The sequence below is a fragment of the Zonotrichia leucophrys genome, chromosome Z (assembly GCF_028769735.1).
Source record: "Zonotrichia leucophrys gambelii isolate GWCS_2022_RI chromosome Z, RI_Zleu_2.0, whole genome shotgun sequence".
Classification (NCBI taxonomy): domain Eukaryota; kingdom Metazoa; phylum Chordata; class Aves; order Passeriformes; family Passerellidae; genus Zonotrichia; species Zonotrichia leucophrys.
In genome coordinates, this window is record NC_088200.1 from 65,505,117 (window position 1) to 65,530,687 (window position 25,571).

Below are 25,571 nucleotides of genomic sequence, written 5' to 3' on the forward strand. Positions count from 1 at the left end.
ACAGAAAGACAGAACTGTTTTTCTATTCTCTGCAACAGAAGGGCTGTGATTTTCCACGCTTCTTGAGAAGGGTATATAAGCAAGGACCTCTTGTTAGGATCTCTTAGGTAAAGTGTAAAATCTGGCCCTTAAAAGTTCACTTTCATATTTTGTCTGTTATTATCAGACAATACTGACATTTTATTCTTTCCATTCCAGATAAATCCCCTGTAAACAGTAACTGCAACAGAAACTGACGTTCACCTTTCTCATATCAAAAGCACATAATGCCCCAACAGTACCAGAATAGCTCTGCAAAATATCATCTGTGATTCCACAGTGACAACAGGGTCAAAAAGAAACATGATTGCTGTCTGAACAGGCAGGGAGGATTTAGTTTTGCAGGCTGAGGTGTAGGTTCAGCTTGCTGGGCTAAAGAAACTCTCACTGATCACAGGTAGGTAAGTGCTCCCTAGAGGGGAGAAATGTTGTCTGTCTGGCAGGACACAGGTGAATGAAGCCAAGAGAATGATAATCTCACAGCAGTTTCAAGATAACTAAAGTATGTACTTCATCTACTACCAATGCCTGCTCAAAGAAATTAAAGAAAATGTCTTTAGATAAGACAAGGGTCACAGACCATAACTGTTCAATGTTTTTGGCAAATACCTGACTACTAGCACCTTTCATTAACTAATCCATTATTGATATATTTCAGAATGAAACAGAATGACTAGTAAGATTCCAGTTATGTACAGCTCTATTAAACTCCCATGAAAAAAACATCAAAAAAGCAAACCAGGCACTACTCTATGGAATTTAATTTGCTGTGAAAAAGAAAATCCTAGAAAATAATATTTCCAGGGAAAATTATATGAATGAATTTTTCATTTGAACCTAGTATTCCCCACAATACTGACTCCATACTTGGCATACACCAGCACATCTAGCACTGACTGAAGACATCCTATCTAATGCCTGAAAAAACCAGAGAACTTGATTTTGGATGAACTTAAAATCCCTTAGAGGACTACTTCAAGTATAATGAAGCACCATAAGCTGAAACATTAATATAGAACAGTATAATTTTTTCCTCATTACCTTCTTCTGGTAATTATGGAAAAAAATCAAACGTAACGTACATGACCTCAATTCTGCAAATGCTTAATCACGACAAGTATATGACCCATTTCTCAGTGTATCCATCTTAAAATATCTTTAAAAAGAACATATAAAAATCCCACTAGAAATTTATTTTTTACTTTTATCTACGTATTTTACATATATATATATATATATGAGTCATCAATAAAAGGAAAACAAGCAACTAAAAGCAAGACTTTTTGTTTCATAGAAATTTAATTTTCTTTTTAAAACATATTTCAGAATGGTGATAAACTTCTAAAATTAAAATGCATTTTGTAAATACATTATCTATATTTCTATTCAAGTACATAAGCAGAAAATGGTTTCTATATTATTAATTTGCAAAACATTTTTGTAGTTCTCTTCCACTAACACATGAAGTTGGTATGTCTTCATGTGCTTTAAGTAACTTGTATATACTCTTTAATATCTTTCTTCACTGAGAGCCAAGCCACAGTGACAAGTACCAAGCTTTACAGCAGACATACCCTAACAACAGAAACAACATTTACCTAAGTCTCTGTACTTGTTTGGCTGTGGTAGAGTTCGTTTCCTTCCACAGTGACTAATATGGGCTGTGTTTTGGATTTATGCTGAACACAGGGCTGATAACTCAGAGATGTTTTTTATTGCTGAGCAGGGCTTACACAGAGCCAAGGCCTTTTTTGCTGTTTGTATTGCCACACTGGTGAGGGATTTGGGGGTGCATGGGAGCCCAGGAGGAGACACAGCCAGGACAGGTGACCCCAACTCGCAGATTCTTACAGGCAAAGGGATATTCCAGGCTGCACGACATCCTGCTTGACACATAAAGCCAGTGGAAGAAGAAAGAGAGGAATGTTCAGAGTGATGGCATTTGTATTCCCAAGTCTATTACACGTGATGGGGCCCTGCTCTCCTGGAGATGGCTGAACACTTGCCTGCCCACAGGAGGCAGTGAATTAGTTCTTTATTTTGCTTTGCTGTTGTGAACAATTTTTGTTTTCCCTATTTACCTGTCTTTACCTCAATCCATGAGTTTTCTTATTTTTACCTTTCTAGTTCTCTTCCCGATCCTGCTGGTGGGGTAGCAAACAAGTGGCTGCCTGGGGCTTGGCTGTTGGCTTGGGTTAAACCACAACAGTCTCTCACCCTACTTAAAACACACACTCTTCTCTCCTCTTCATTTTTGTCTGTTATCTGTGCCTATGAAACAAAAGCAGCAACTTGCAGGGCTGGGAGTATGGAAGGATTGTGAATTGGAATACAAGGAACAAACCCCATAACCAAAGCAATATGAAAGTCCCTGAAGTGCACATTTTGTAGAAGGGAGTTAAGAAATGGCTGCAAAAGAACAGAAACAATTCTGTCATTTTGGTTTCCTTCTCATTGCACCTACTAGGGGACCGAGCTGGGGATGGAGCCCTTGGGTGGTGTTTCAGTGTGGGAAGATGTGCATGTTTGTATGGCACCAAACAGCAGTCAGCCACCACTGCAGAAAGACTGAAGAGGGTTCTGAAATCGAAATGCCTGAGAAATTGCCACAGCACTTTAGTCTTCATGCAGGTTTCACTGAATAACAAAGGAACCATTTTTCTTCAAATAGCATACACAAAGCTGTATCTCTTCATTAACTGATTGAATGGTGTTAAACAGACAGAAAAAAAAAGGACTAGGATTTGTAATATCAGCACATGTGAAGAAATTCAGTTCTGAAGAGATGCAGTGGAACATACCACAGTAAATTAGGTACTTTATTGCTTTGAGGCAGAAACAAATATATAATTTATGTGCATTCATGTATATAGACATAAAACACACAAACATCAAGAGAAAAGCATGAGCCACTATCTCTTTTAAAAAGTCCATTTTTTAATTAAATTTCAAAACAAGCAGGGAAGTTGTAGAAAAAAATGCAACATAAGCAACTTTTTATCTAGTGTAGCAGTTGAGAAGAAAACCCTTGGTCTTAAAATAATTTTTGCCTCTTTTGAAGTCACTTGAAAAGTTTCCTTTTTATCTCAAGAAAAACTAATAAAAGAGTAATTTATTGGTAGTATGGGGTTATGAGGCAACAAAAGTACAATACTGAAGAAAAATACATTTATATTTGTCCTGAGCATCTCTTTAATAAGAAAGCATTCTAATCAAAAGGGGAGGTGTGGTTTGTGTTCTTATTTTATAACATTTCCATCCTTGTCTTTTTTCCATAGACTTACTCATACTGACTATGAAAATATGGTGTGCACCTTTGAAAAACATTTGCATGTGTTCAAAAGCCTGCTATCCATGCCACCAATTTCCCAACACATGAGACTGCAGCACACAGAAAGCAGATTTCATTTTGGTAGCGATATTTGGAAGTACAAAGTGGACAAGGACAAAGGACCAAACATGAGAAGCAAACACATTCCTTCATTTTTAATCAATATCTTGTTAGACTGGTGGGTTTCACTCATTAATCTTTTGGTAAGGGAAAAATGAAATGGATTTACCATTACAGCCAAGTAAAATTGCAAATTAAATTTATTCTAATGAAATTGCTTACAAAGAGTGCTACTTCATCACACATAGCTTCTGTCAAGAGTTTGGACTTCAGAGTATTCATTTCTTTGAGGTAATGTATTTATTGGCAAATTCTGAATCCAAAAGATCTGAAAACAAACTTTCTAAATTCTTCCTCTTACACTGTGCATATTTTCAAAATTATGCAAATTCCACCTAAAAAGTACTGTATTTTGTATCTAATAGCTTCAAACAAATCTGAAACTGAACTTCATGTGACTGCTGTGCTGCACCTAAATGTCCATTACATTATAGCTGAGCTGGGACATACCAAAAAACTCAAAAATTTAAAATGCCTGGAGGTTTGCAATGCATTGTTTTTATTTTTTTCAGTAACTGTTGCATATTGATTGGTCTGGTATTGTACAACAGAGGAAATTAGCAATTAAAGGCTTCCATACATCCAGCATGAGATCCTACAAAATCCTGTTATCCACAGGAACAAAATTAAAAGAACATGAGGAATCAACAAAGCGAAAAAGTGCCTTCTGTATGAGGTGCAGAATTTCTCCATCACTGAAAAACATGAAAACTCTGCACATATTTCACGTACAAGAGCATTTAACATAGGATTATAACTCAATTAAGGCAACTATTTCTCTGATCCTGTAATTCTAAGGCATTTTGCAGATGGCTATGAATCCCAGGCTGTAATGCAAATTTCTTTCTGTTCCCTATAATATAAAGTCACATACTATGTAAAGACACATTAAATCTTCTGCCTGGTAAAATAAACTTCAAAATGTAAGTCAAAAGATACACTGCTCCTGGAGATGAATTTAAAATAAAGTAAATTAAATTAATGTATACAACATCAAATGCAAACATCACCCATGTATGTAAATATGACATGAACAATAAAGCTTAATTGATACCCATGTTTCCTCAAGGAATTATTGACCATGTCCCAGGGTACAGGGAAGGAAGATTACCAGTCCAGCAGGAAAGTGGACACAGCATCCTACACAAGGCTCTGCACACAAATTACACAAGACTCCAACTTCAGACTCCAAGTTAGCCTGGAGACTGGTGTGCTACAGGAATAAACATGCCCTTGCTCTGTTCCAATGTGAACAAAAGTGCATCTATGCTATCATTAATCATATGAGACTGGTTTGCTTCAGATTTGTCAAAACTAATTCAGCTTTGCTGAATTTAGTGGCAGACACCGGATTTATCTGGACCGGGAGAAGAGGAAAAGGTTATATAAGCTTTGCTCACATAGCCAGACAAATTATATTGTTTATCTGTGCCTAAACAAAAGGTCACTATTAGCTCAGGGTCAACTAAAACTTCTTAGCTAATCTCTGACCTAATTTTGACCTCTCTTCTTAATTGCAGAAAAGCTTTCATTTAGTTGTGCTTACACATACCCTCATCCCACCTCCACCACACTCCTGTAGTTTCTTGTCTTACAGATCATAAATTAAAGACAAAATATCTTTTTCTAAGACTAATTAGTACCCAATTAGCTTCATGTTGTTACCTAGAGGGCAACTGACAGTAAAGACAAACAAATATCATTTTAATCTCTTAAATGCAGGAGGCATCTATGTAGAAGAAAGGACTATCAGAACCTTCACTTTACTTTTCCCTCCAGATCATAAAATATTATTTCAGAAAGCCTGTAAAAATACCCAATTCTTCTGCTTCTAGCAATTCCCATTAGAAAGAAGTACATTTATATCACTGTTAGAAGTTAAAAACTAAACACATGAAGCCTAGAGGATCTATAATTATGTTAGTTGGCTGTAACCAGATATAATCATTTGTCATTGCATCATACTTCTTACAGAGCAGTTTGCACTGGGCTTGTTTAATTCCTTTAGTAGCACAATCATTATATGTCAGAGTATGGGTATGATATATTTACATCCGCAACATCTCCCCATCTGTGGAAGACTAATTTTTGCTCAAGTAAAAGCAAAGCACCTGAGTTATAATTCCAAAAATCACAATTTCTACTTTTCTTTTCGTAAGTCAGAATTGTCCAATTTCTTGTAAAAACATATGCAGACTTAATTTAAAAATTAATTCTGGGAGAAACTAAACCTGACTGCATTGTAAAAAAATAAGTAAACTTACAAAAAGGAGTTCTAATTATAGAAGAAATAAAAATCTCAAAGTTAGAAAGAACTGTCCAAATAACAAGCCTTATGTTCATCTGAACTAATGAACATCGGGAATTATGCTTTGAAAGTCTACTGTAGTTAGATACTGAAGCTAAAATCCTCAGTAATATTCAACATAATTCTAACTGCTGAGGCCTTACCATTCTATCACATCCATATTCATATTTCTTGTCTTTTTGTACTGGTAAAAGCCTCTCCAAAATAAATTCATCCAGTCATACTGAGGATCATATCTGACACCCAAGCGATAACATAAGTCTAAATTATGTTCAGTTTTCTTCCTCTTCTCTACAGGAAATGAGAATGCTCCTCCATCATCTGAACAAAGGCACCTGAAAAAGCTTGTCCATTACTGTTTGTCACACTGGTAGATAAACTCTTGCCTAAGAAGGGCCTAAAAGGTGTTTTATTAGAGTATAGTCAACTGTTTGGATCAAATCCAGATTCATATTCATTTGCTAGCTGCAAATAAATCCCCCTGTACAGTCAGTACAGCTTTCTTATATTTTGACATTATTCACCAGAAGCTCCATTCTTCTGAGTTTGCGTTTATTCTTTGGCATGGGCTTGTCATATAAGCCATTTTTGAGAAGATGTTCCTTGCTGTGATGGATCTGGGCACCATGCTGAAGTTGGAAAGAGCATAAAGCTTGAAGTGGATGGAGTATAGTCTGCAGAAACATGAAGGGGTGGGGGACAAAAGAACCCCAAGCTTTTAGAAAGGTATTTTAGAGACATCAATTATTACCATTTTTTTAATTCAATGACTACTTAAAAATGCTAATAAAATACAATTTGTACGATAAATGTTGTTAAAATGTACCCTTTGGAGACACAAAAGGTGGACCTGAACAGAAGAATCTAACTGAAAGAATATAACTGAAAAGAATCACAGAGCAGTCATACATGACCTGCATGGTGCCATCCCTCACTCCTTCCTTTGGAACCACTCAATCTTGACTTCAGCCCCAGCCACATTACTGTAAGTTATGGCTTTGAGTTGACCTCAGCAATGGACTACAATCAATTACTGTGGCTCGGTCAACAAGCTGCAATAAAATAAGTCACAATAACTAAGCTGCTTGTGCTTGCACAAAAATCTCTTGAGGCAGGGTTTTAGGAAGAGAGGAGGGACTCACAATCAAGGTACCTGGACTGCAACCCTGGAGACACAACTGTGTCCCTGCTTCTGCCCAGAGGTATTGCGTAGGATTAATGAAGCCACACAAACCAAATGTACCTCAAGTGGTCCCTAACTGTAGACTCTTCATTTTCTGGTTGCCTGCCTAAGTCAGGGGGGCCCCATGTGCGGATGTAAAGGTGTAAAGCAATCACATGTGTAACTGCAGTCAGCAGGTGCTGAGATTCTACTGAGAAAAATATGACTCTTAAGAGCAGACAGGAAAATTAAGTGACATACTGGTTACCAAACCAGAAGAGTTTTAATTTCCATGGCTCTCAACTTCAGTTCACTATCTCATATGCTGGGAATAGCACTCAGTTCAGAGATGGTATAAAAAATGCATTAATGTAGCTCTTGGCTACTGCAATGCTTAGAGAAAACAGAAATTTTGTCTTTGAAAAGTAGGCTGGGCCAATTCTCAGTGGTAGGGGTGAATCAGAATATAAGACTGGTAACTATAGACATTAACTAAGCATTCACTGTAAGACAGAAGTTCTAGTGAAGGAAAAATATGTTGTCCTAGCACAACAAAGGAAAGGTAAACATAAAACCCCACAAATATACACAAGTTCTTGAAAACCATCTTTACTTGGAGTTCCAATTTCTGAGCCTTATTCTCTTGTGTGTCCATACACTTCGTCCAAATCTGGGTTTTATATCCAATTAATTTAATGTTACGGTGAGTCTAGTGTCACAGAGGCAGACACAGAGATGGCATACTATATGTTATCCCAGCTGCAGGAGCAATTTTTGACCTCGGCACCTTTTTTAGTAGGCAAATGTTTCATAGCTAATATAAGAAAATATTAGCTAGCTGATGGAGAGCAGTATGAGCACTCCAGGGTGAAGACTAGCATGTAGGGGGTACACGGATGGGCTTTAAATCTTTTTTCACAGATCATTCACTACTGAATTCTGGGCACACAGTTGAATTGCAGACTTGGGTCAGTGGTGTAAAAGTACTTGTAGGTGTTTTTCAGAGGGCTTATTAAATTGATATTACTAATGTCAGCAACAAAAGATTAAGAAGGACATTTTCTTAATGACCTCTTCCATCACAGACTAGTGGGATCACACTTTACAAGGAAAGGCTAATGTCCAATTAGTATTCTCTGACCTGGGATAAACTTAAACTCAAGAACTATTAAGCCCCAAATTCCTCCAGTGACATGTAAGAGCTGTGAGCCAGCTGGTAGGCAGACATAACCCAGTGGGTTACATTCCATGACTGAGGAATGCAGGAGATCAGAGGACCTGGCTTAAAAAAGCATTTAATCTTCGAGATAGCTGTAAGAGGGTATTCAGATCATCTCTGCTGTCTAGTTTTTGGAGAAAACAATTTACCTCTTTCCATGCAGTAACATACCTTATCTCCTGTCACAAAATGAATTAGGTTTTTCAGAGTTAAAGATCACTTTGTTGTGTTCGCTGTTGGAGCACAACGTGAAAGAGTCACAGTAATTTGAACGCTCCAGAGTTAATAAATGAAAAACGGTATCCGTTGCTGCATTCTTGTTTTAGTTTGCTATGCAACAAAACTATTACAAATGTCATTAAGATTTTAACTGTCAAGTTCTACGTTAATAGCTAAGTACCTTTGTTGCCCCTATACCATTCATAAAAGAAAAACTCAGGTATTTAAGTTTACATACCTCTTGTATACTCTTATTTTTTTCCATGATGGAAAGAGCAACAGCTGCACATTCAAGAGTAGACAAACAGGTGTTTGTTGGTTGTGTACGAATTACATATTGACTTGAAATACTGGGTTTTAACTGCACCTGAAAAATAGCAAACTCTAGTAAAATAAACAGGCCAGGATAACACATGAGATACCTATTCTCTATACTAAGCAAAACACATCCCCTTTCCCTCTGTGTTCACTCATCTTCTTTTCTTTTTTCATTTTGGTCTTCCAAATGCCATTGCCATGCTACTGTTCAGTGTAATACATGTGAGCCACCATCACAAATAAAAACTGCAAAACTGTAACTGTATGAATGTGCAAAGGAAATACAATTTTTTGTTAGAGAAAGACTAAGTGAAATTTTGGCAACTGAAATCAGTTGCTGTATATATATGCTATAACAAAAATAGATTTATTCACTTATGTTTTTTTTTTATTACTCTAAACACACAAACATGCAAGCTACAATGGCCATATAGTCATTAACATTTTATATATGGGTAAAATATTATTTGTCAAAGTTCTGAATCTCAGACTTCTAGAAACTATTTATTCACACACTGAATTAGGTTTATTAGATTGATTAGAACTATTCGGAATCATGTCTGAAAATAATTTACTGGTTCTGCCTGAAGTGATAAACATCTTGAAAATTATAGGATTTTAAGAAAAGGAAATTTAATTCAACCAACAGCTCCAAAAGCTTTTACCAAGTTTTTAAACAGTGGTTGAAACAACACCCAATTTACACTCCTTGACTCTGTGTGAAAATTCAGATATTATTCCTGTATTCCTAAGATTTCCATCTCCACATATATCTAAAATGCAATTTGCAAAACAAATAATGTTTTAGCAATATTGTCAATATTCTTAACGAAAAATTCAGTTCTTTTTCCAACAACATTGTAGTGCAATACAAAAAACCCAGACACATCAATGTAAAAGAGTAAGTTAATTTTCTTTTTTTTTAAACTCATCCCATGAATTGTCTTTTATTTTTCTGCTCCTTGAAAAAATGAGTAAGTGATCCTCCATGGCCATAATATTGTTCCCATTTTGCCTGCAAGAAGTCTTCCACCATTCCTCACTTTATTCAATACTTTCCTCCTCCACTTTTCTCATTTTTCCTTTTATTTGAAATATTTTATTTTCCTTCATCTCTCTTACAAGCAATTACTCATGCCTTAAAGTTCAAGGTATTCTATTTATAAAAGGAAAAATTCCAGACTGCTGAAGAGACATAAATAAGTACGATGAAATTCCACTGCCTTACTTGTCCCAATTTAAATGAAATTAAAAATAGTAAAATAAAAAAAGGAAACAAGAAAAGAGCAAAAGGCATTCTGGAAAGGATAAGCAAGTTAGCTATAAAAAGTCAATTTACTCAAATATAGGAAAATTCAGAAAAATTAATCTTTTCTTGCCTATCTTCTTCAATTTGGCATGGAAAAAACAGAAAAGAATAAAATTACTTCAGAAGAAAAAAAATGTAGAATGTAGACATCAGTGTAGGTAATAAAAAGAAAAAGAAGATAGTATTTTCATTTGTTATTCCTCAAGGTTTTCTTTGGTTTTATGCCTTCTCTCTGTGACCATGTCTTCACCACAACAGCATAGGAAGCCTAGTTATTTGAAGTATACAGAAAACTATGCTGGAAGAAGGGGTCCCTACTTAGAAACTTCTACCTAGGTATCAAAAAACAGAGTGAACTCAGTCCATCACTTCTCCAAGACATGTCTTGAGCAGCAAAGCAGACATATATTCACACTTTTTCTCAACAGCTGAGAGGTACATTCTTCATCGAGTATCTCTCCAGAGACTAAAACCACCTGCAGGCCCACTGGCTTCCCCCTCCTTGGACAGTGCCATGAGGCCTTTTTTCCTACGAGTTAGGAATAGTTCTGTCTGCTGCTTTCTATACTTCATTCCTTGGGTTTCATGCTGAAAAACACTTGAAATAATCAACATTTCAGAGAAAGAAAACCTATCAATGATTGCAAGACAACTTCTATAAAGAAAAGAGGCCTGCACACTGCCACACAACCATGGAGCCAAAACGTGCGTAAGGGCAGCTCTCAAACAACTGGCAAGGCACAAAAGGGCAACTTTCTAGCAACAGCAGCAGCAACTAAGTTTCTTCTTTCATGAGTAGAAAGAGAAAGGATGGAAACAAGCGTTCCCAGCCATTTTTCTGAAAAATTACATATTCCTTGGGATAAGATTAAAATACCATAGAGAGTGGCGGAGATCAGAGGAAGAATACGTGATCAAGACAACTGCCAGCTACAGTTTGTCTCTTAGGCTTCTTTCAGCATGCATTTTACCCTACTCTTTAAAGCTGCACAATCTAAATAAATCATCCCTAGTCACCTGAAATACAGTCAGGGTAGTCTTTGTCTACTGCAAATTGGGCAGACTCATCAAAGCTCCCATCTGAAACTAGATACATTTACTGAACCAATAAAACATACAATACTCCACCCACTCAGAGCATAAACTGCATGGTAAAACAAAGCAGAAACAATACAGAAATCACAACAAATTAGCATAGTTACTAAATATTTCAGGCACAGGAAGATATCTTTTTGGAAAAAATGCCTAGACATATGAAATATTTACTTGTCTTCAGACTTGATCGGGTAGGAAGATGACTTATTTCATTTTTCCCCAAGAGGTCTAAACTTACACTGCCTTTTGTGCAGTTAATAGTTTCAGATATGGTATTGCAACAATCTCATCCAAGTTTCTGCATTATCTATGTGCATTAATTCTTTATCTGTCACCTGTGTATCCCAAATCCAGCTGAACAGATTTAGTTTGAATTTACAAAAATATTCATACAGTTAACTTAAACAACATCAGACTATCTGCCTCCTACACCAGACTTCAAAATCTCAGTTCAAAATGAGTATACAAAAATACCCTGTTTAAGTACATTTCAAAATAACAATTATGACATTTTAGAAGCGCTTCTCCATAAAATGACAGATACCACAATACAACAACTTGTTTGGTTTTGCTTCAAAGTAATTTGGAAATCATATACACACTTTGGAATAATATCAATTTCTATCCAAATACAGAAATGACAAGTTGAAAAAACAGCAGCCAGTTTAATATTGCTCACAAAAATAAAAAGAAAGAAGATGGAGACTATCTCAACCAACTCAAACTAGAGAGAAATTTAGATAATCCGAATGCAATTACTCACTGGAATTCAGCCAAGACACTGAAATTAGTGTATCTGTTCTCTGTAAGTGCAAAGGAGTTTGGGGACTTAATTTCCAAGCCATCAGAAGTAGGAAGCAACACATAAAGTTTCATTTCTATCTGTAACTGAAGACTCCTGCTTCAAAAGCCTGAATTTCAGCAAATCTCACAACTGTTACACTAACTTAACACTGGCTTATCTGCCAATGCACCATTCCCTCAGCAAATGCTACAGCCTTTGAGCATTTACAAAGGATTTGAACCACAGAAAAAATTGTGACCCTTCAGTGTTTCTTGGGGGCAGAGTTTTTCTTCCTGAGCCTTCCTTGAACATGCTCCAGGCAACTAAAGACCCAGCTGATCTTCTTCAGCTGTTCAAAATTGATAGGAGCAAAAGTGTTGCCTTAATGGGGTCAAAGACCTGCTGTTTGAAGTTTTAAAAATTTATGTCAGTAAAAACAGGAAACTGATTTCTGCTTTTATTTTAAATAATAGAACTGGAGGTCTAGCAGAAAGCTTTAAGTCCTCTCCTTAATATCAGTATCTTTCTATCTTTTCTGTGTTAATTTCTTCATCACTGCCCTTACCAGCTTTATTCTCACCAGCTTTACTCTCCAAGAGAACCCAACATTATGCAAAATTATACTTGGAAAATAATGCAACACCAAGAATTCAAAAAAGTTAGTACATCTATCTCACAGGGCACACTAAACAATTCTTGCCTGTTCTACAGGCATCTCAAAAAAGGCAGAGGTATAATATATTTTTCTGTGGCTTCTATAAAAATCTTAATACTTAAGATCCTTTCCTCTTTATGTTGATAGTGTCTTTTGAAAATCTGAATGTCAGCTTGGGAATTAATTTGCTTAACTTTTCAAGAATGAAGGAAGAAAGTACCATCTGTCCTCCTGCTTAACATAGGCACTAGTTACTGGTCATATTAATAAATACCTTTCAGAAAAAAATTAGCCATTCCTTTAAACTAACTCAAAAGGCACCAAAAAAAACCTCAGAAAGAGTACAATCACCTCTTGCTATCTTGCCCATCCTTCTAGAACCTAAGAAAAAATTGCTTTCAAGGTGCTTAAGGCAGTAAGAGCATTCTCTGGAAGCTACTGCAAAAACAACCTCAGACAGAAGATGGGTGACAGGCAGGGTAAGATCTTTCATTCAGTATCTAGCTTGCACAAGCACCTTTTACCTGTAAGCCAAAACAGTTTTCCGTATCTTACAGACATTTCATGCAGTTAGTAAAATTAACTTTGTGCTGGAGAAGACAGGCTGAGTAAATTTAGTCTCAGCAGGCTACTGAAATTTAAATCAAGAATATAAATAAATTATCTTGTTCAAAACGCTGGCTTTAATTTAAAGTGACATCTTAAGAGCACTCTCTTTCTAAAATACTGGAGGGAATAACTGCCATGCAACTGTCACAAATGGACAGCCTGAAAAAGTAGATACCTGTCACAAAACACTCAATCCATGAGGGCATGACTTTAAAGACTTTGATGACTGGAAAAGGGAAACACAAACTCCATTTTTGCAAATGGAAAGCAGAAGATCTAGGGATCTACAGAGAAGTCTCATCTGCCAGGCAAGCTTATGAAGCAGATTCTCCTGGAAACCATGCTAAGACACATGGAAAACAAAGAGGTGACTGGAGAGAGCCAGCATGGCTTTACAGAGGGGAAATCTTGTCTTCTGTGATGGAGCTGCTGGTGAATAAGGGAGCACTGGTGGATAAGGGCAGAGCAATTGGCACTGTCTACCTGTACTTATGCAAAGCTTTGGACACTGTTTCACCGGATGATATCCTTGCCTCCAAATTGGAGACAAGAGTAATGAAAGGACAAGGAGTAATGGGTACAGTGAAAGAGGGAAATTCACGTTAGATATTGGGAAGAAACTTTTACTGCAAAGGTGGTGAGACACTCGAACAGGTTGCCTAAGAATGAGTTGTAGCCATTACTCCTTGTCCTGTCATTGCAGTTCCTGATGAAGGTCCCTCTCCAGCTTCCCTGCAGGCCCCTTCACATCCTGCAAGGCTGCCATGAGGTCTCCACACAACCTTCCCTTCTCCAGGCTGGACATTCCCAACTGTCTCAGCCTGGCATTGTAGGGGATGTGCACCAGTCTGCTTATTGACTTCATGTTCCTCCTCTGCACTTGCTTCTACAGCTCCATGTCCTCCTTTTGTTGGGGACACCAGAACTGGACACAGCCCCACAGTGGGGTCCCACCAGAGCAGAGCAGAGCAGAGCAGAGCAGAGCAGAGCAGAGGGGCAGAATCCCCTCCCTCGCCCTGCTGGCCACGCTGCTTTTGGCACAGCCCAGGGCACGTCTGGCTTTGTGGGCGGTGAGCACACGCTGCTGGCCCGTGTGGAGTTTTCCATCTGCCATCCCCACCAAGTCCTGCCCCACAGGGCTGCTTCCAATCTCTTCTCTTCCTGCCCTGTGGGAGTGCCTGGGATTGCCATGACCCGGGTGTCACTTGCACTCTATTGAACTTCTTGATGTTCCCACAGTCCCGCTTTCCAAGCCTGTCCAAGGTCCCTGTGGCTGGCATCCCTTGCCCCGGGCGTGTCCCTGCCCCACACAGCACGGCGTCATCAGGGAGCTTGCTGAGGGTGCTCTTGATGCCACTGTCCCTGTCACCAGCAAAGGTGTTGAACAGCATCAGCCCCAGTATCAGCCCTGAGGGACATGCACAATCCCATTCGATTCTTGTATGAATATTTACAAGTACAAGAAGAAAAAAACCCAAAGAAAAAAAAAAAAAAAACAAAAAAAAAAAAAAAAAAAAAAAAAAAAAAAAAACCAACCAAAAAAAGGCAAGAAACAAAAAAAAACCACCAACCAGGAGGCCTTGCTATCCTTAAAGGAAGCTAAATAGATTGGCCTTCAGTTAAAACAAGTAACTGAAATAAAGTCCAAGTGCACATAAGCTGCAGCTCTAACCCAAAAAGAACAGTTTTATCTCCTGTAAAAGAACACCGCATGAGGCAGATAAAAATGTCAAAAAAAACTAAGAGCTAACAGATAGTAAAAGTGTAAGGAAAGGAAAATATTCACAGGTAAGACATTAGAGAAGATAGGACTGACCTAGGAATATCTGGACTATATATTCTCTAAAAAATAATTGAAATACCATCTGATAATGGTCTCAGTTTTTGTAATTGCACAATTTGACCTATAACTAAAGAAATAAATAATTTATTACTGCCATTAAGTTATGGAAAAATAATTATATTTAACTACATGTCATATAGGCTATTCATGCCACTTCATAAAATGACTATGCATTTCCAGTTAATTTCCAGGCATTGTATTTTTTTGCATTCGCAAAAGAAAAAATCTAGAAATTATTTCTGGTAATATCTCTCTTGCTCTGCTTACATTTAAAAAATTAATGTCAGCCAACAGTTCAATATTTTATGCAGCACTATTCTTTTAATAATTAATAAAAGAGGAAAGTATGGCAAGTAAATTCAGTGTGCAGAGTATGAACGCAGAGATGCAGAGAATGGGGTCATGAAATCAAGAAAGAAAAATTAATTACTTGTTTTGTTACAGCCACTTAACTATAATTACCTGAAAATATCAGAAAATTGAAAATGAAAATTAAATACCTCAGTGTCAAAATGTAGCATCAATGCAATGATACTGTTCTTTGGAACCTACCAATTATTTTTGCTTTGTGTAATTTCTTGTTTTCTTACTGTATGGGAAGAGCAGTAGGCACTTCCTTGGACAGAGGAAAAGCAGCAGAAGAAGCTCCTGAGAATAATTTTGGCAAGAGCAGAAGGGAATATGAAAGAAAAGAGTAAAAGAATAAAAAAATCTTCAATTAATCTAGCTATTGGAAAACAAATTCAATCAAAATTAAATATATTTCCAGTTTACCTTTTACAAAATGTTCTTATCCCATGAGAATATCTGCACGGGTATAACAGTACAAACTTTGCAAATGCTCCTGAATTGCTCTAGAACCTGGATATTCAGACATCTGTCGAAGGGTTTGACAACAATCATGAGAGAAAAGGAAAAAAAAAAGCTTCTGCCCAAGTGTGAGTAATCAGTTCAGTTTTGTTATGCCTCAACAATGGCTGTCAGAGGCATGTGGGAGAGAGGCTGCACATGTCCAGGAGGCAGCTAGGAGAAGATGGAGGAAAGCCTTATCTCTGGGGGGACTCTGCTAGGCCACCATTTCACATCTCACAGGGTGCAGGCAGTCCGCAGGGGACACCACAGACACTGCACCCCACAGACACTCTCCAGTCAGTGCCAAAAGGTCTCTGCCAATGGACTGCCCTGGCACATTGGGCCAATGGTCTGTCAGCAGGGGGACTTTGGGAGGAGCCAGGGCATAAAAAGTAACTACACAAGAAACTCTGGGGGGCCACTTTTTGACTCCTCGGGGGCTTTTCAAACACGATTTTTGAGTGTGGGCTTTTGGCTTCAGGATGTCCTTTTGCTTTTGAGGCTTGGTGATTCAAGGGGCTTTTTTGAGACTTGCTTGTCAAAACTTGCTTTTGAGTTGAGGCTTTTTGAGCCTTACACTTTTGCCCTGGCCCCAGCCTTTTCGCTCTCCTGTCCTCGCTGGCTCTTGCTCGCCTTTGCATCTGCCCTGCCCTGTGCCCTGACCAGTGCCCCACCTGCTTCACCTCTGCGTCCCTGCCTGAGCCACCTGTGTCCAACCCAGCCCGCCTCCGAGCCTGCCCACAACCGTGATCCGCACTGTGACTCTGTCCAGATTTCTGGACCTTCTCCCTTGTGAGCACCCCTCCCCTTGTGTCTGTGCCCATCGCCACAGTAGCCGTCCACAGCCCGTGCCCCATGGACACAGACAGCACTCCCTGACCTCCAGTGGTAATGCTCTCTCTTTCCCTCTGTTCTCCCTCTATCCCATTTTTCTTCCTCTTGCTCTGTCTTCTCTAGCCCTCTTTGGTGGAGTAACTCCTTTTTATCTTGCTTTCTCATTACCAATAAATGGTTCTCAGATGCAATGTTTCCCCTTCTTGGCTTAATTTTGCTCCCAACCATCATTCCCCACAGTGAAACACAATGCCAAGAATAAAGAAGCATACACATCTGACATCTGGTAAATCATCTCACATCTTTCAGTCACAAAGAAAATGTCACTGTATTGAGAGGTAATAAATACAAACTTACCAGAAAAATGTCAATGACCAATGTCATTCAAATTAACCTAAATGTCATATGGACTGAATACTGTTGATTGCTCAGCATCATATCTCAACTAAGCCTATAATCCTGACCCAAAATAATTCCCAGTTCTGTCTCTTTGATCTCAGTCTTCTTAAACAACAATTTCTAACAGTCCTAGCATAAAACATTTTGTTGTCTTCAGTTCAATTTTGTTTTTTATGTTTTGGTAGTAATAAGACAGCAGCTACAAACTTAACACACCAAACATTTCACAATATGTAACAGCTGTTAATGATTATGTTTATCTTACAAGTCATTATACACAGGATAGGTTATGAACTACTTACTTAATGAAAACAAGTTTTCTTGCTACAGCAAAAATTGCACAGTTGGAAAAAAACCAATATAATGCATAAACAAAAATTTACTACCAAGGCTCACAGGGCCTCCTCCACTCAAAGGACAACTAGGCTACCCTGTGGGATTATTAGTAAAATCACTATTAGTACACAATAGCGTCATACACAGATAGATAAGACGTGTTTGGAACAAGTCAGTGAAAGTGCAGTGTTTTTCTTCCATGAGTATGGATGGATGGTTGAATCCATACTTTCCAGGACCAGCCTTACTACAGTTTTCCCTGCTGCAACCATTGTGGCTGGTCTTTGTTGCCTTGGCTTCTAATTTGTCTCCTGCCCACCTGCACTTTTTATTCATACTTCTTTCCCTTGCAGAATTAAACTGGGCATTGTTCTTTTATTTAGGTTCTATGGCAAAATTTAGTATTGAATTTCTCTCATGCAAATTGTAAACTGCAACAAATAAAAATAGAGTGAAAAAAAGCATAAAGATAAAAGGGGACTGTAAAAAAACTCATTTACTACTTGGCACTATTTATTATTTAGCCCTCATAAAATCACTTACTGAAGCCTCATAACTGTGGAAATGAGAAAAAGTATTCTTCTCCACATCTTCTGAGCTCATTGAATGGGAGATTTTATAAAAAATTCAGAGAGCAATCAGAATAAGAGTCAATTAAGATACAGCCAGATGACAATAGTGACTTGATATTTTGCTTTTACTTCTATTCTGGGTGTTTTCTGTGTGAAGATGAACAAATGGTTTTATATTTCTACTTTTACATTAATTGTAATCCACTGTCAAGGTGTTGGACAGTTTGCTATACAACATAAACTCTATTACACTTGTATCTGTGAGCACTAACTACATTAGAAGGAAATTTTAACTTTCTCTGGAAAGAATTTATGTAAATGGCCGAGTACACTTTAGAGTAACTGCTTGCTCCATCAACGAAATTTCTCTGATTTTTGAACATGTTATCAGAAACAAAATGCTATTCATTCCTTATTCCTCTAGGCTTGAAAATGGCAAATTCACAAATAAAGTTTTCTTATCTGAATATACCAGAGGACTAGATGACAAACCCCACTTACTGTTAAATAATATGATATAACTATTCAATGAACCTCAAAACATTACAGTTTCTCCACCAACTCATTCATGACTTTACCCGTCATTAACAGAAAAATAAAGAAATTAAATTCAGCATTTGCAGAGCTATGCATAGTGCATAGCTGAGCAAATTAAGTTACTCATTAATTTTGTATTGATAGTTCTGGTATTGCTGCAAGTTGAATTGCTGACAGAAGACCCTACAGCCAACTACAATTCAGTGTCCTACACATTTTGACACTTTAGCATTTCATCACATCTACCATGTAATTTGCTTTAAACCAGGTGGCATTTTATGACTTCCTGTCTAGCATTTAACCCTTCAGGGGAAGCCCGTGGGACTCTTCTACCTAGTAACTTCAGTGGCACCACTTCAACTGAAAAGCAGGTTGACCCGTAGAGGAAGGGGGTTTTTTAATGTCTTTTCTTTTAAATAAAAGGAGTGGCAAGAGTTTGTCCCTTGCTTTCCATACTCCGTGAGCAGCTCTTTTCTTTCTTTCTTAGTGCTCAGTGAAGTCCTGAGACTAGCTGGCACATCTTTTCACTGATTCCTACAGAAGAGGGTTAAGAATGCTCTCCCAAAGAATCCCTATGATAACAGAGTTTCAAGCAAGCTGTTTGATAGGATTTATGCTCAGACCACTTTTACATCCCATACCTGTGAATCCACGCTTACCCCGCAGAGGCCACACAAACACAATCCAATAAGTGCTACTCACTTTGCACAACATGAAGTTTTGACAAGAGCAACAAGGTAAGTTGGCAAGAATTCCTTAAACAGATGTTGATGTGACTGACTTTGGTGAAAGATCAAACCTCTGGAAGCTCAAGGACCAGTTTGTGTTGACAGCTACTCAGGCATATTACATGATGGTCAGTGAACAATTGAAAAGAAACAGAAATGCCTAAGTGTTTACTAAATATTTAATCACATCTTCCAAACTGTAACAGATTTGGGCCATGTTTCTCAGAAGCTGAGAATAAGAAAAGCTCCCTCTGCCTGACAAATTGCTGAAGTTCCCTTCCATTGACTGGAGTTCTAGACAGCATATAACCTTGACATTTCAAATTTATAGAGCCTTTTCAAAAGACAGCACATCAACTATAAAGTGGTATCATTCCTTTTAATTAATCAGTTAATAAGGTGAAACAACACAGTTTCTTGTCATCATTAACACCTTTTGTACACCTTCCCTTTGTATTGAAGACAGTGAAGCATTTTGAAGGATTTTTTTGTAGTACTATGGTATTTTAATTTAACAGTAAGTGTTCTTGACAACCTGATTATATTGTTTGCAAACAGAGTTATGTTTTGCAGACTGTACCCATCCTATGCACAGGAAGAGAATGTCACAAAAAGGTCAGACAGAAGGGAGTAAATAAACTCAGCAGGAATGACCCTTTGACAAATGCAGTGCTGAGTAAGAACATTTGTGTAGTACCTTGAAACTTTGCAGTTTATTACCACAAACAAGTTCATAAATCATCTTGAGGGTCTTGCCTCAAAACCATTATGTTTACCTGTAATAGGGAGCAAATGTACAACCTATTTTAACAGCTTTATGATGATTCATTTTACCGCAGGATTCCTAGGATCTCATATAAATATGAGCAAACAGCTTAAAAAAATCTTTAAGAAAGAAAGCATATGGTAGCATTTACCTTACCTACAAGCAGATCACATTTTTTCTAGCTCTTTTCAAGACAATCAAACTGTATAATGAAGAATACCTAAATTCAATAGGAAAAATGGGGAAAACTGAATTTAGGAAAATGTTTAACTACTTTGGGCAAAATTTGGCTAGGATACCTGAGCTGAAAGCCCATCATACATAGGAAGACATAAAAATCCCAGTTTATTTATTTATTTATTTATTTGTTTGTTTATTTTCACAGAATCATAAAATAGTTTAACTGGAAGGGACTTTTCAAGAGTCATTTAGTCCAGACCCCTCCACCTGGCCTTGTTGAACCTCATGAGGCTTCCACAGGCCCACTTCTTGAGCTCATTCAGATGCCTCTGAATGATATCCCATCCTGCAGGAGTGTCATTCCACCACACAGCTTGTAGTCATCTGCAAATCTGCTGTGGTTGCACTTGATCCCTTTGTCTGTGTCATTACTGAACACACTAAATAACACTGCTTCCAGTAGAGACCGCTGAGGGTACCACTTGCCACTGATTCCTACTGGAACACTGAGCCCCTGACCCTCACTAAACCACTACCCTCTGGATGTGACTGTTCACCTGCTTCCTCATCCACCTAACAGTCTACCTATCCAATCCATCTCTCTCCAATTTAGAGAAAAGGAAATTGTGGGGGACCCTGTCAAAAGCTCTACAGGCATCCAGATGGATGACACCTGTAGCCCTTTCCTGTAGCCTGTCCACTGATGTAGTTCCCTCACTGTAGGAAGGGTTGGAACTAGACGATGATGGATTTTTAAAGTCTCTTCCAACCCAAACCATTCTACAGTTCTACAATTTGCAAAAGAAATTTTTTGTATACACTACAGAAGACTCTGAACTAATTGCCAAGGCAGTAAAAAGCTAGTAAGGTGAGCTGCAACGAATTCAGGTACAAACAAATACAGGAGAGGGTATCCAAGAGACTGGGCAGATTGCTGGCTGGAACATTTTGGGTGCATGGAGAAAAAAGGCGCATCCTGGGCTGGGCCTAGCCTTTGATGAGACGATGCCTTGCACTGCACACCCTGCTCTGGGCCTGTGTCCCAGCCCTACAGTGGCCAGCACTCCCTGGCACAACACAGGCAATACTCCACACCTGACCCTGGAGCCCCAGTCTTGCCCCAGAGTGACCAGATGAGGGAAGTCCCACCTGGGGAAAGGGCACAGGAAAGGCAAAGGGTAGCTTAGCCAGGACACAAAGCAAGCACAGGTCTTGGCTCTATTTCCTGCTGGACTTCCTATCAGCTGAACACCATGACCAGAAGTGTATGCTCTTTTCTACAGCTTTTCTGTCTTTCTTTTTCTAATTTCCTCTTCCTGGAGTTTTGAGAAACTTAAAATAGGATGGGCTTGGAGCCTGTTAAATTGAATGGGGCACCAAGCTAATGCTTTGTGAAGTGTTTTATGTTGATTGTATGTTGCTTTAAACATTTGCCAGCATTCTCTGCTTTTCTGAAGCTGCCATTAAAGCTTTTTTTATTGTTTGACTGCTTGAGGATATATCGTCAGCATTTCTCCTATGCATCTAACTCTGAGTACATGAAAAACTGTGAGCCCCTTTAAGAAGCTTGCCAAGCCATTTTTTGGGGGGTTTTATAGGCATTACCTTACATGGGATGGAATTAAATCTACAAAGACTGCACATTAAGAGAAAGTCTTGCACAAAGTTAACCAGTCATCATATTTGATTACTACTACTAAACAGAAGCTCAGCAAATTGGAATCCCAGTTCCAATTAACAATTAAAAGAATTTCTGTACTGCACCAACAGTTTTTCAATTTGTTTTACAACAAGAAGCGTTCAAGGTGTATTTTGTGCAAAGATTTCAATGCAGGAAAAATCTTATCATCAGTGGTATTGCCGAAGTGCATGACAATTTAACAATTCCAAATCTGGTTCAGGATTTGAAATGTTGTCTTCTCTATATGAAAAGTCCAAAATGTACACAGCTAATGTAGTTAGAGGCCTGAGTTTTCTTCTAGTTGTCTGTGAATTTTTGTGCCCTTTTTTTAATAGGAGGCTTCTGGGCCTGAAAGGAACAGCATGTGTGCATTCAAGTAAGCAGATGTGCATCTAGCTCTTGGGCACTAAATTTTGCATCAAATTTATAATTATAATCCCAAAATCACATTGCTGACGAGTAAATTGCCCAGTTGTAAAAAAAAAAAAAGTTTTTTAATATGCTTTCATTAACATTTATCTACAGTGAATTTCCTATACTGTATCTGTACTGTATTAATGTCCAGTTACTGAAATTCACACTCCTTATAGAACTCCCCACTGGGTTATCACTACCACTTTCAATTACTTACTGCCATGATGACATTTTGTCACTTAACTAGTATACCTTTGGTATTACTACAGAATATGTTGAACAACCTGGATTCTCTGCAGGCTGCACTAACAATTTCTCTACAAACCGTAAAATAAAATTACAGTTGCTATGAAAACAGACCAGTTACTGATGCCTTGTTTAGCATTTTTTAAACAAGACTGCATTTCTTTGTATGACACTTATTTCTATTGAGGGTATTTGGTGAGGGATCTGCAAAAAGTGACCTTTGAACTGATTCAGTCAGATTGCTTCTGAAGGAACCATGAAGCAGGTGGGTAAACAGCTTCAGTATATTTGTAAGATACATCACCTGTTTTCAACAGTTGCATTGAGCTAGACCAATACTGCACATATATCCCTGGATCTCCTAATCCTATTCTTAATCAGATTTTCCACTAAATTATTAATATTACTGCAGTGTACCTAGATATGTGAAAGGATAAGCAGAAACACAGCCAACAACATGCAGTACTCATGCAATCATCAAGGACTGTGATAATCTTAAACTGTGATGTTAGGACTTTCTGAGTCTTCGCTGTTGACTGGGTAAGAAAGCGTTGACACATGACTGTCCTCAGAAAACTGACAATTCTAGAGCTGAACATAAATTTTGTGGTCAAAAGATAATTTTGGATACTTTATGCTTATTTCAAGAACATGTGCATCGATTGTCCTGGAAGTTTCGAGCATTGGAGGAATGCATGACCTTATATACACATAATGCTGTCTAACACACAGGAGATTAGCACTCTTCTGATGCAGCTGTGTCAATAGATCAACAAAATGATAATAATAATTTTTAGTTACATGGCCCTTACTAAAAATGATCATGTAGAAGGCCTGCTTTGCATCAGTTGAAATACTTTCTGAGTATTAAAGGGTTACTGCAAATAGATGCTCTTGATATTGATAAAAAACTCTAGTCTCCAAATCTCTAAATGTTCACTAAAATGACGGTATAGGCAGTGTTTGTGAAAACCTCTGAATAACAATTAGTCTTTACACGTACATTCTTGCAATTTCTGGATGGTTCTGCCACATATTCTCAATATGGCATCTGAATTCTCTTGCAGGAGAAGAAATACACAAATTATTTTCAAATGTTAAAAGAGTAGTAACAGTCAGTCAGATTTAATGATGACTCCCTGATCTCAAAGCTACCTCTTATGTTTTAAAAGCTCAAGCAAGACTGCAGACAGATCTGTTAAACTCTTTTAAAAGTGACATCTTGGGCTCCAAAAAAGCTGGTTAGAAAATAAATTCCACCTCAGGGAAGGAAGGGTGAGAAGGGAGAGAGAGGAAGAGCAAGAGATATCCCAAGCATAATCTAAAGTTGGATATTAAAACATCAACTTGCTTGAGAACCAGTGCTTGACAATACAAGCATACATTACAAATGCTCATGACTAGTCAAGCAGATTTAAGCATACAGTGCAAGCTGAGCTAAACAGTAAAGCTCAAAGATTAAAAATTTGCTGTAAGAAACCAGATTTCAGATGATGATACCAATTTTCATGTAGCGAAGAAAGTATAAGGAAAACAAAACAGATGTGTTAGAAATTGTGAAGGCATGATGCAAAAAGAAAATGAGGTATTGAATATATGAATAACAGCAATGCTGTGATGAATGCATAAATTTGTTGGCACAATGCTGCTGACATTATTATGCACAATAAGTGGCAGAAGAGTGCATCGACAAAGAATTAAAAAGTCACAATGAATATAAAGCTTTCCCCAGCCTTAAACTGAGCCCACTCATGTACAAGCAGACACGCCATTCAGACTAACAGTGAGTTAAGGCAGAAACAAGAAGTCAAACAGTCTGTGCAAATCGTAACATTAAAACTGGAACACTAACTTCATGAAAATATTCTGAGGTATTTACAAAGTATTTTGTCACTACAAAATGTCAAAGAATTAAAGATTATTAGGTTAGAAAGTTACACATAACAACATATAGGAAGAAAAAGCAAAAAAAATAACAGTGAACTACACTTTATGCCCCATACCTGACTGTCTAAAATAAAATTTTTCTTGACTGCTGGCTAGATCGATACTGATGCCTCAGCTAAAAATTAGAGGGAAATACAGTTTCCATGCACCATTCCACATTAACTTAAAATTATTTATTTGTACCTGAATACCAGAATATGAATTCTTTTTCCCACCCCTCAATATTCTCAAATTAAAATGTGATGACACTGAGGTGGTGAGAGCTGCTCCAGAAGCTGGGCATCAGCATGGCATGGTACAGCTCCCAGTGCCTCTGCTGCTCAGTTTCACCACGCACACTGATATGCATTGTTCTTGACCCAAGACTCCTCTCCTCTGAGGAGGGAGCACACAGGCACCAAGAAAACCAGAATCCAAGAGGTGCAAAACCTCTGCTGAGCCCCAAGTCAGAGCCAGTGTGCGCTGAGGGCACCGAGCCCCCCCTAGGGCTGAGTCACTGCCAGCAGGGCAGGCAAGGCAAGGGAGGACTCTGTTGTGCCCTCCCCAGAGGTGAGCCAGATGAGATGACAGGTGAGAAAGGACAGATGTGTGCCAGCAGGACTAATGGACAAGGCCTCACACAGAAAGCAGCACAGCACCTCTGGGACAAGCACTCATCTTGGAGATCCAGGGTGGGATGCAAACACATGCAACAAACATGGGACTCAAAGCCTTCATCCAAATGACCAATCTCTCCGCCAGTGGGCACACGTCTGAGTGCAAAGCCCACCAAAGCACCAAAACAATCACACAGTTCCTCAGATCCCACCACATTTAGCCCTGGAACCCAGCTCTGCCTCAATGTCACAGGAAGATAATCTCTAAACACCCCAAGAGAGGGGGAGGAGGGAGCTGCAGGGCAGGCAGGGACCCTCCTGTCCTGAGCTGGCAGCACCTTGGGCAGCCACAAGACCAGGAAGATGGCAAAAATAATATGAAATAAGTAAACCATACTATCCAGGAAGTCCTGTAAACCTTTTCTCTTTAGTTCCCATCCCTTCCAAAAAGTGGCCAGCAAAGACAACAACC

At 38.3% G+C, this 25,571-nt stretch overlaps 1 protein-coding gene across 1 annotated transcript in view; it reads right to left on the bottom strand.

The window, feature by feature from the left end:
* Positions 1 to 3,004: 3,004 nt before the first annotated feature.
* Positions 3,005 to 25,571, bottom strand: part of DTWD2 (DTW domain containing 2) — a 50,008-nt gene continuing 27,441 nt past the window's right edge. Inside the window, exons 5-6 of the mRNA XM_064736800.1 lie at positions 8,637 to 8,765; positions 3,005 to 6,472 (exon numbers count right to left, since the gene is read on the bottom strand). Of these exons, the coding sequence (XP_064592870.1) occupies positions 6,302 to 6,472; positions 8,637 to 8,765 (300 nt within the window). The 3' untranslated portion in view covers positions 3,005 to 6,301. The remainder of the gene's footprint in view (positions 6,473 to 8,636; positions 8,766 to 25,571) is intronic.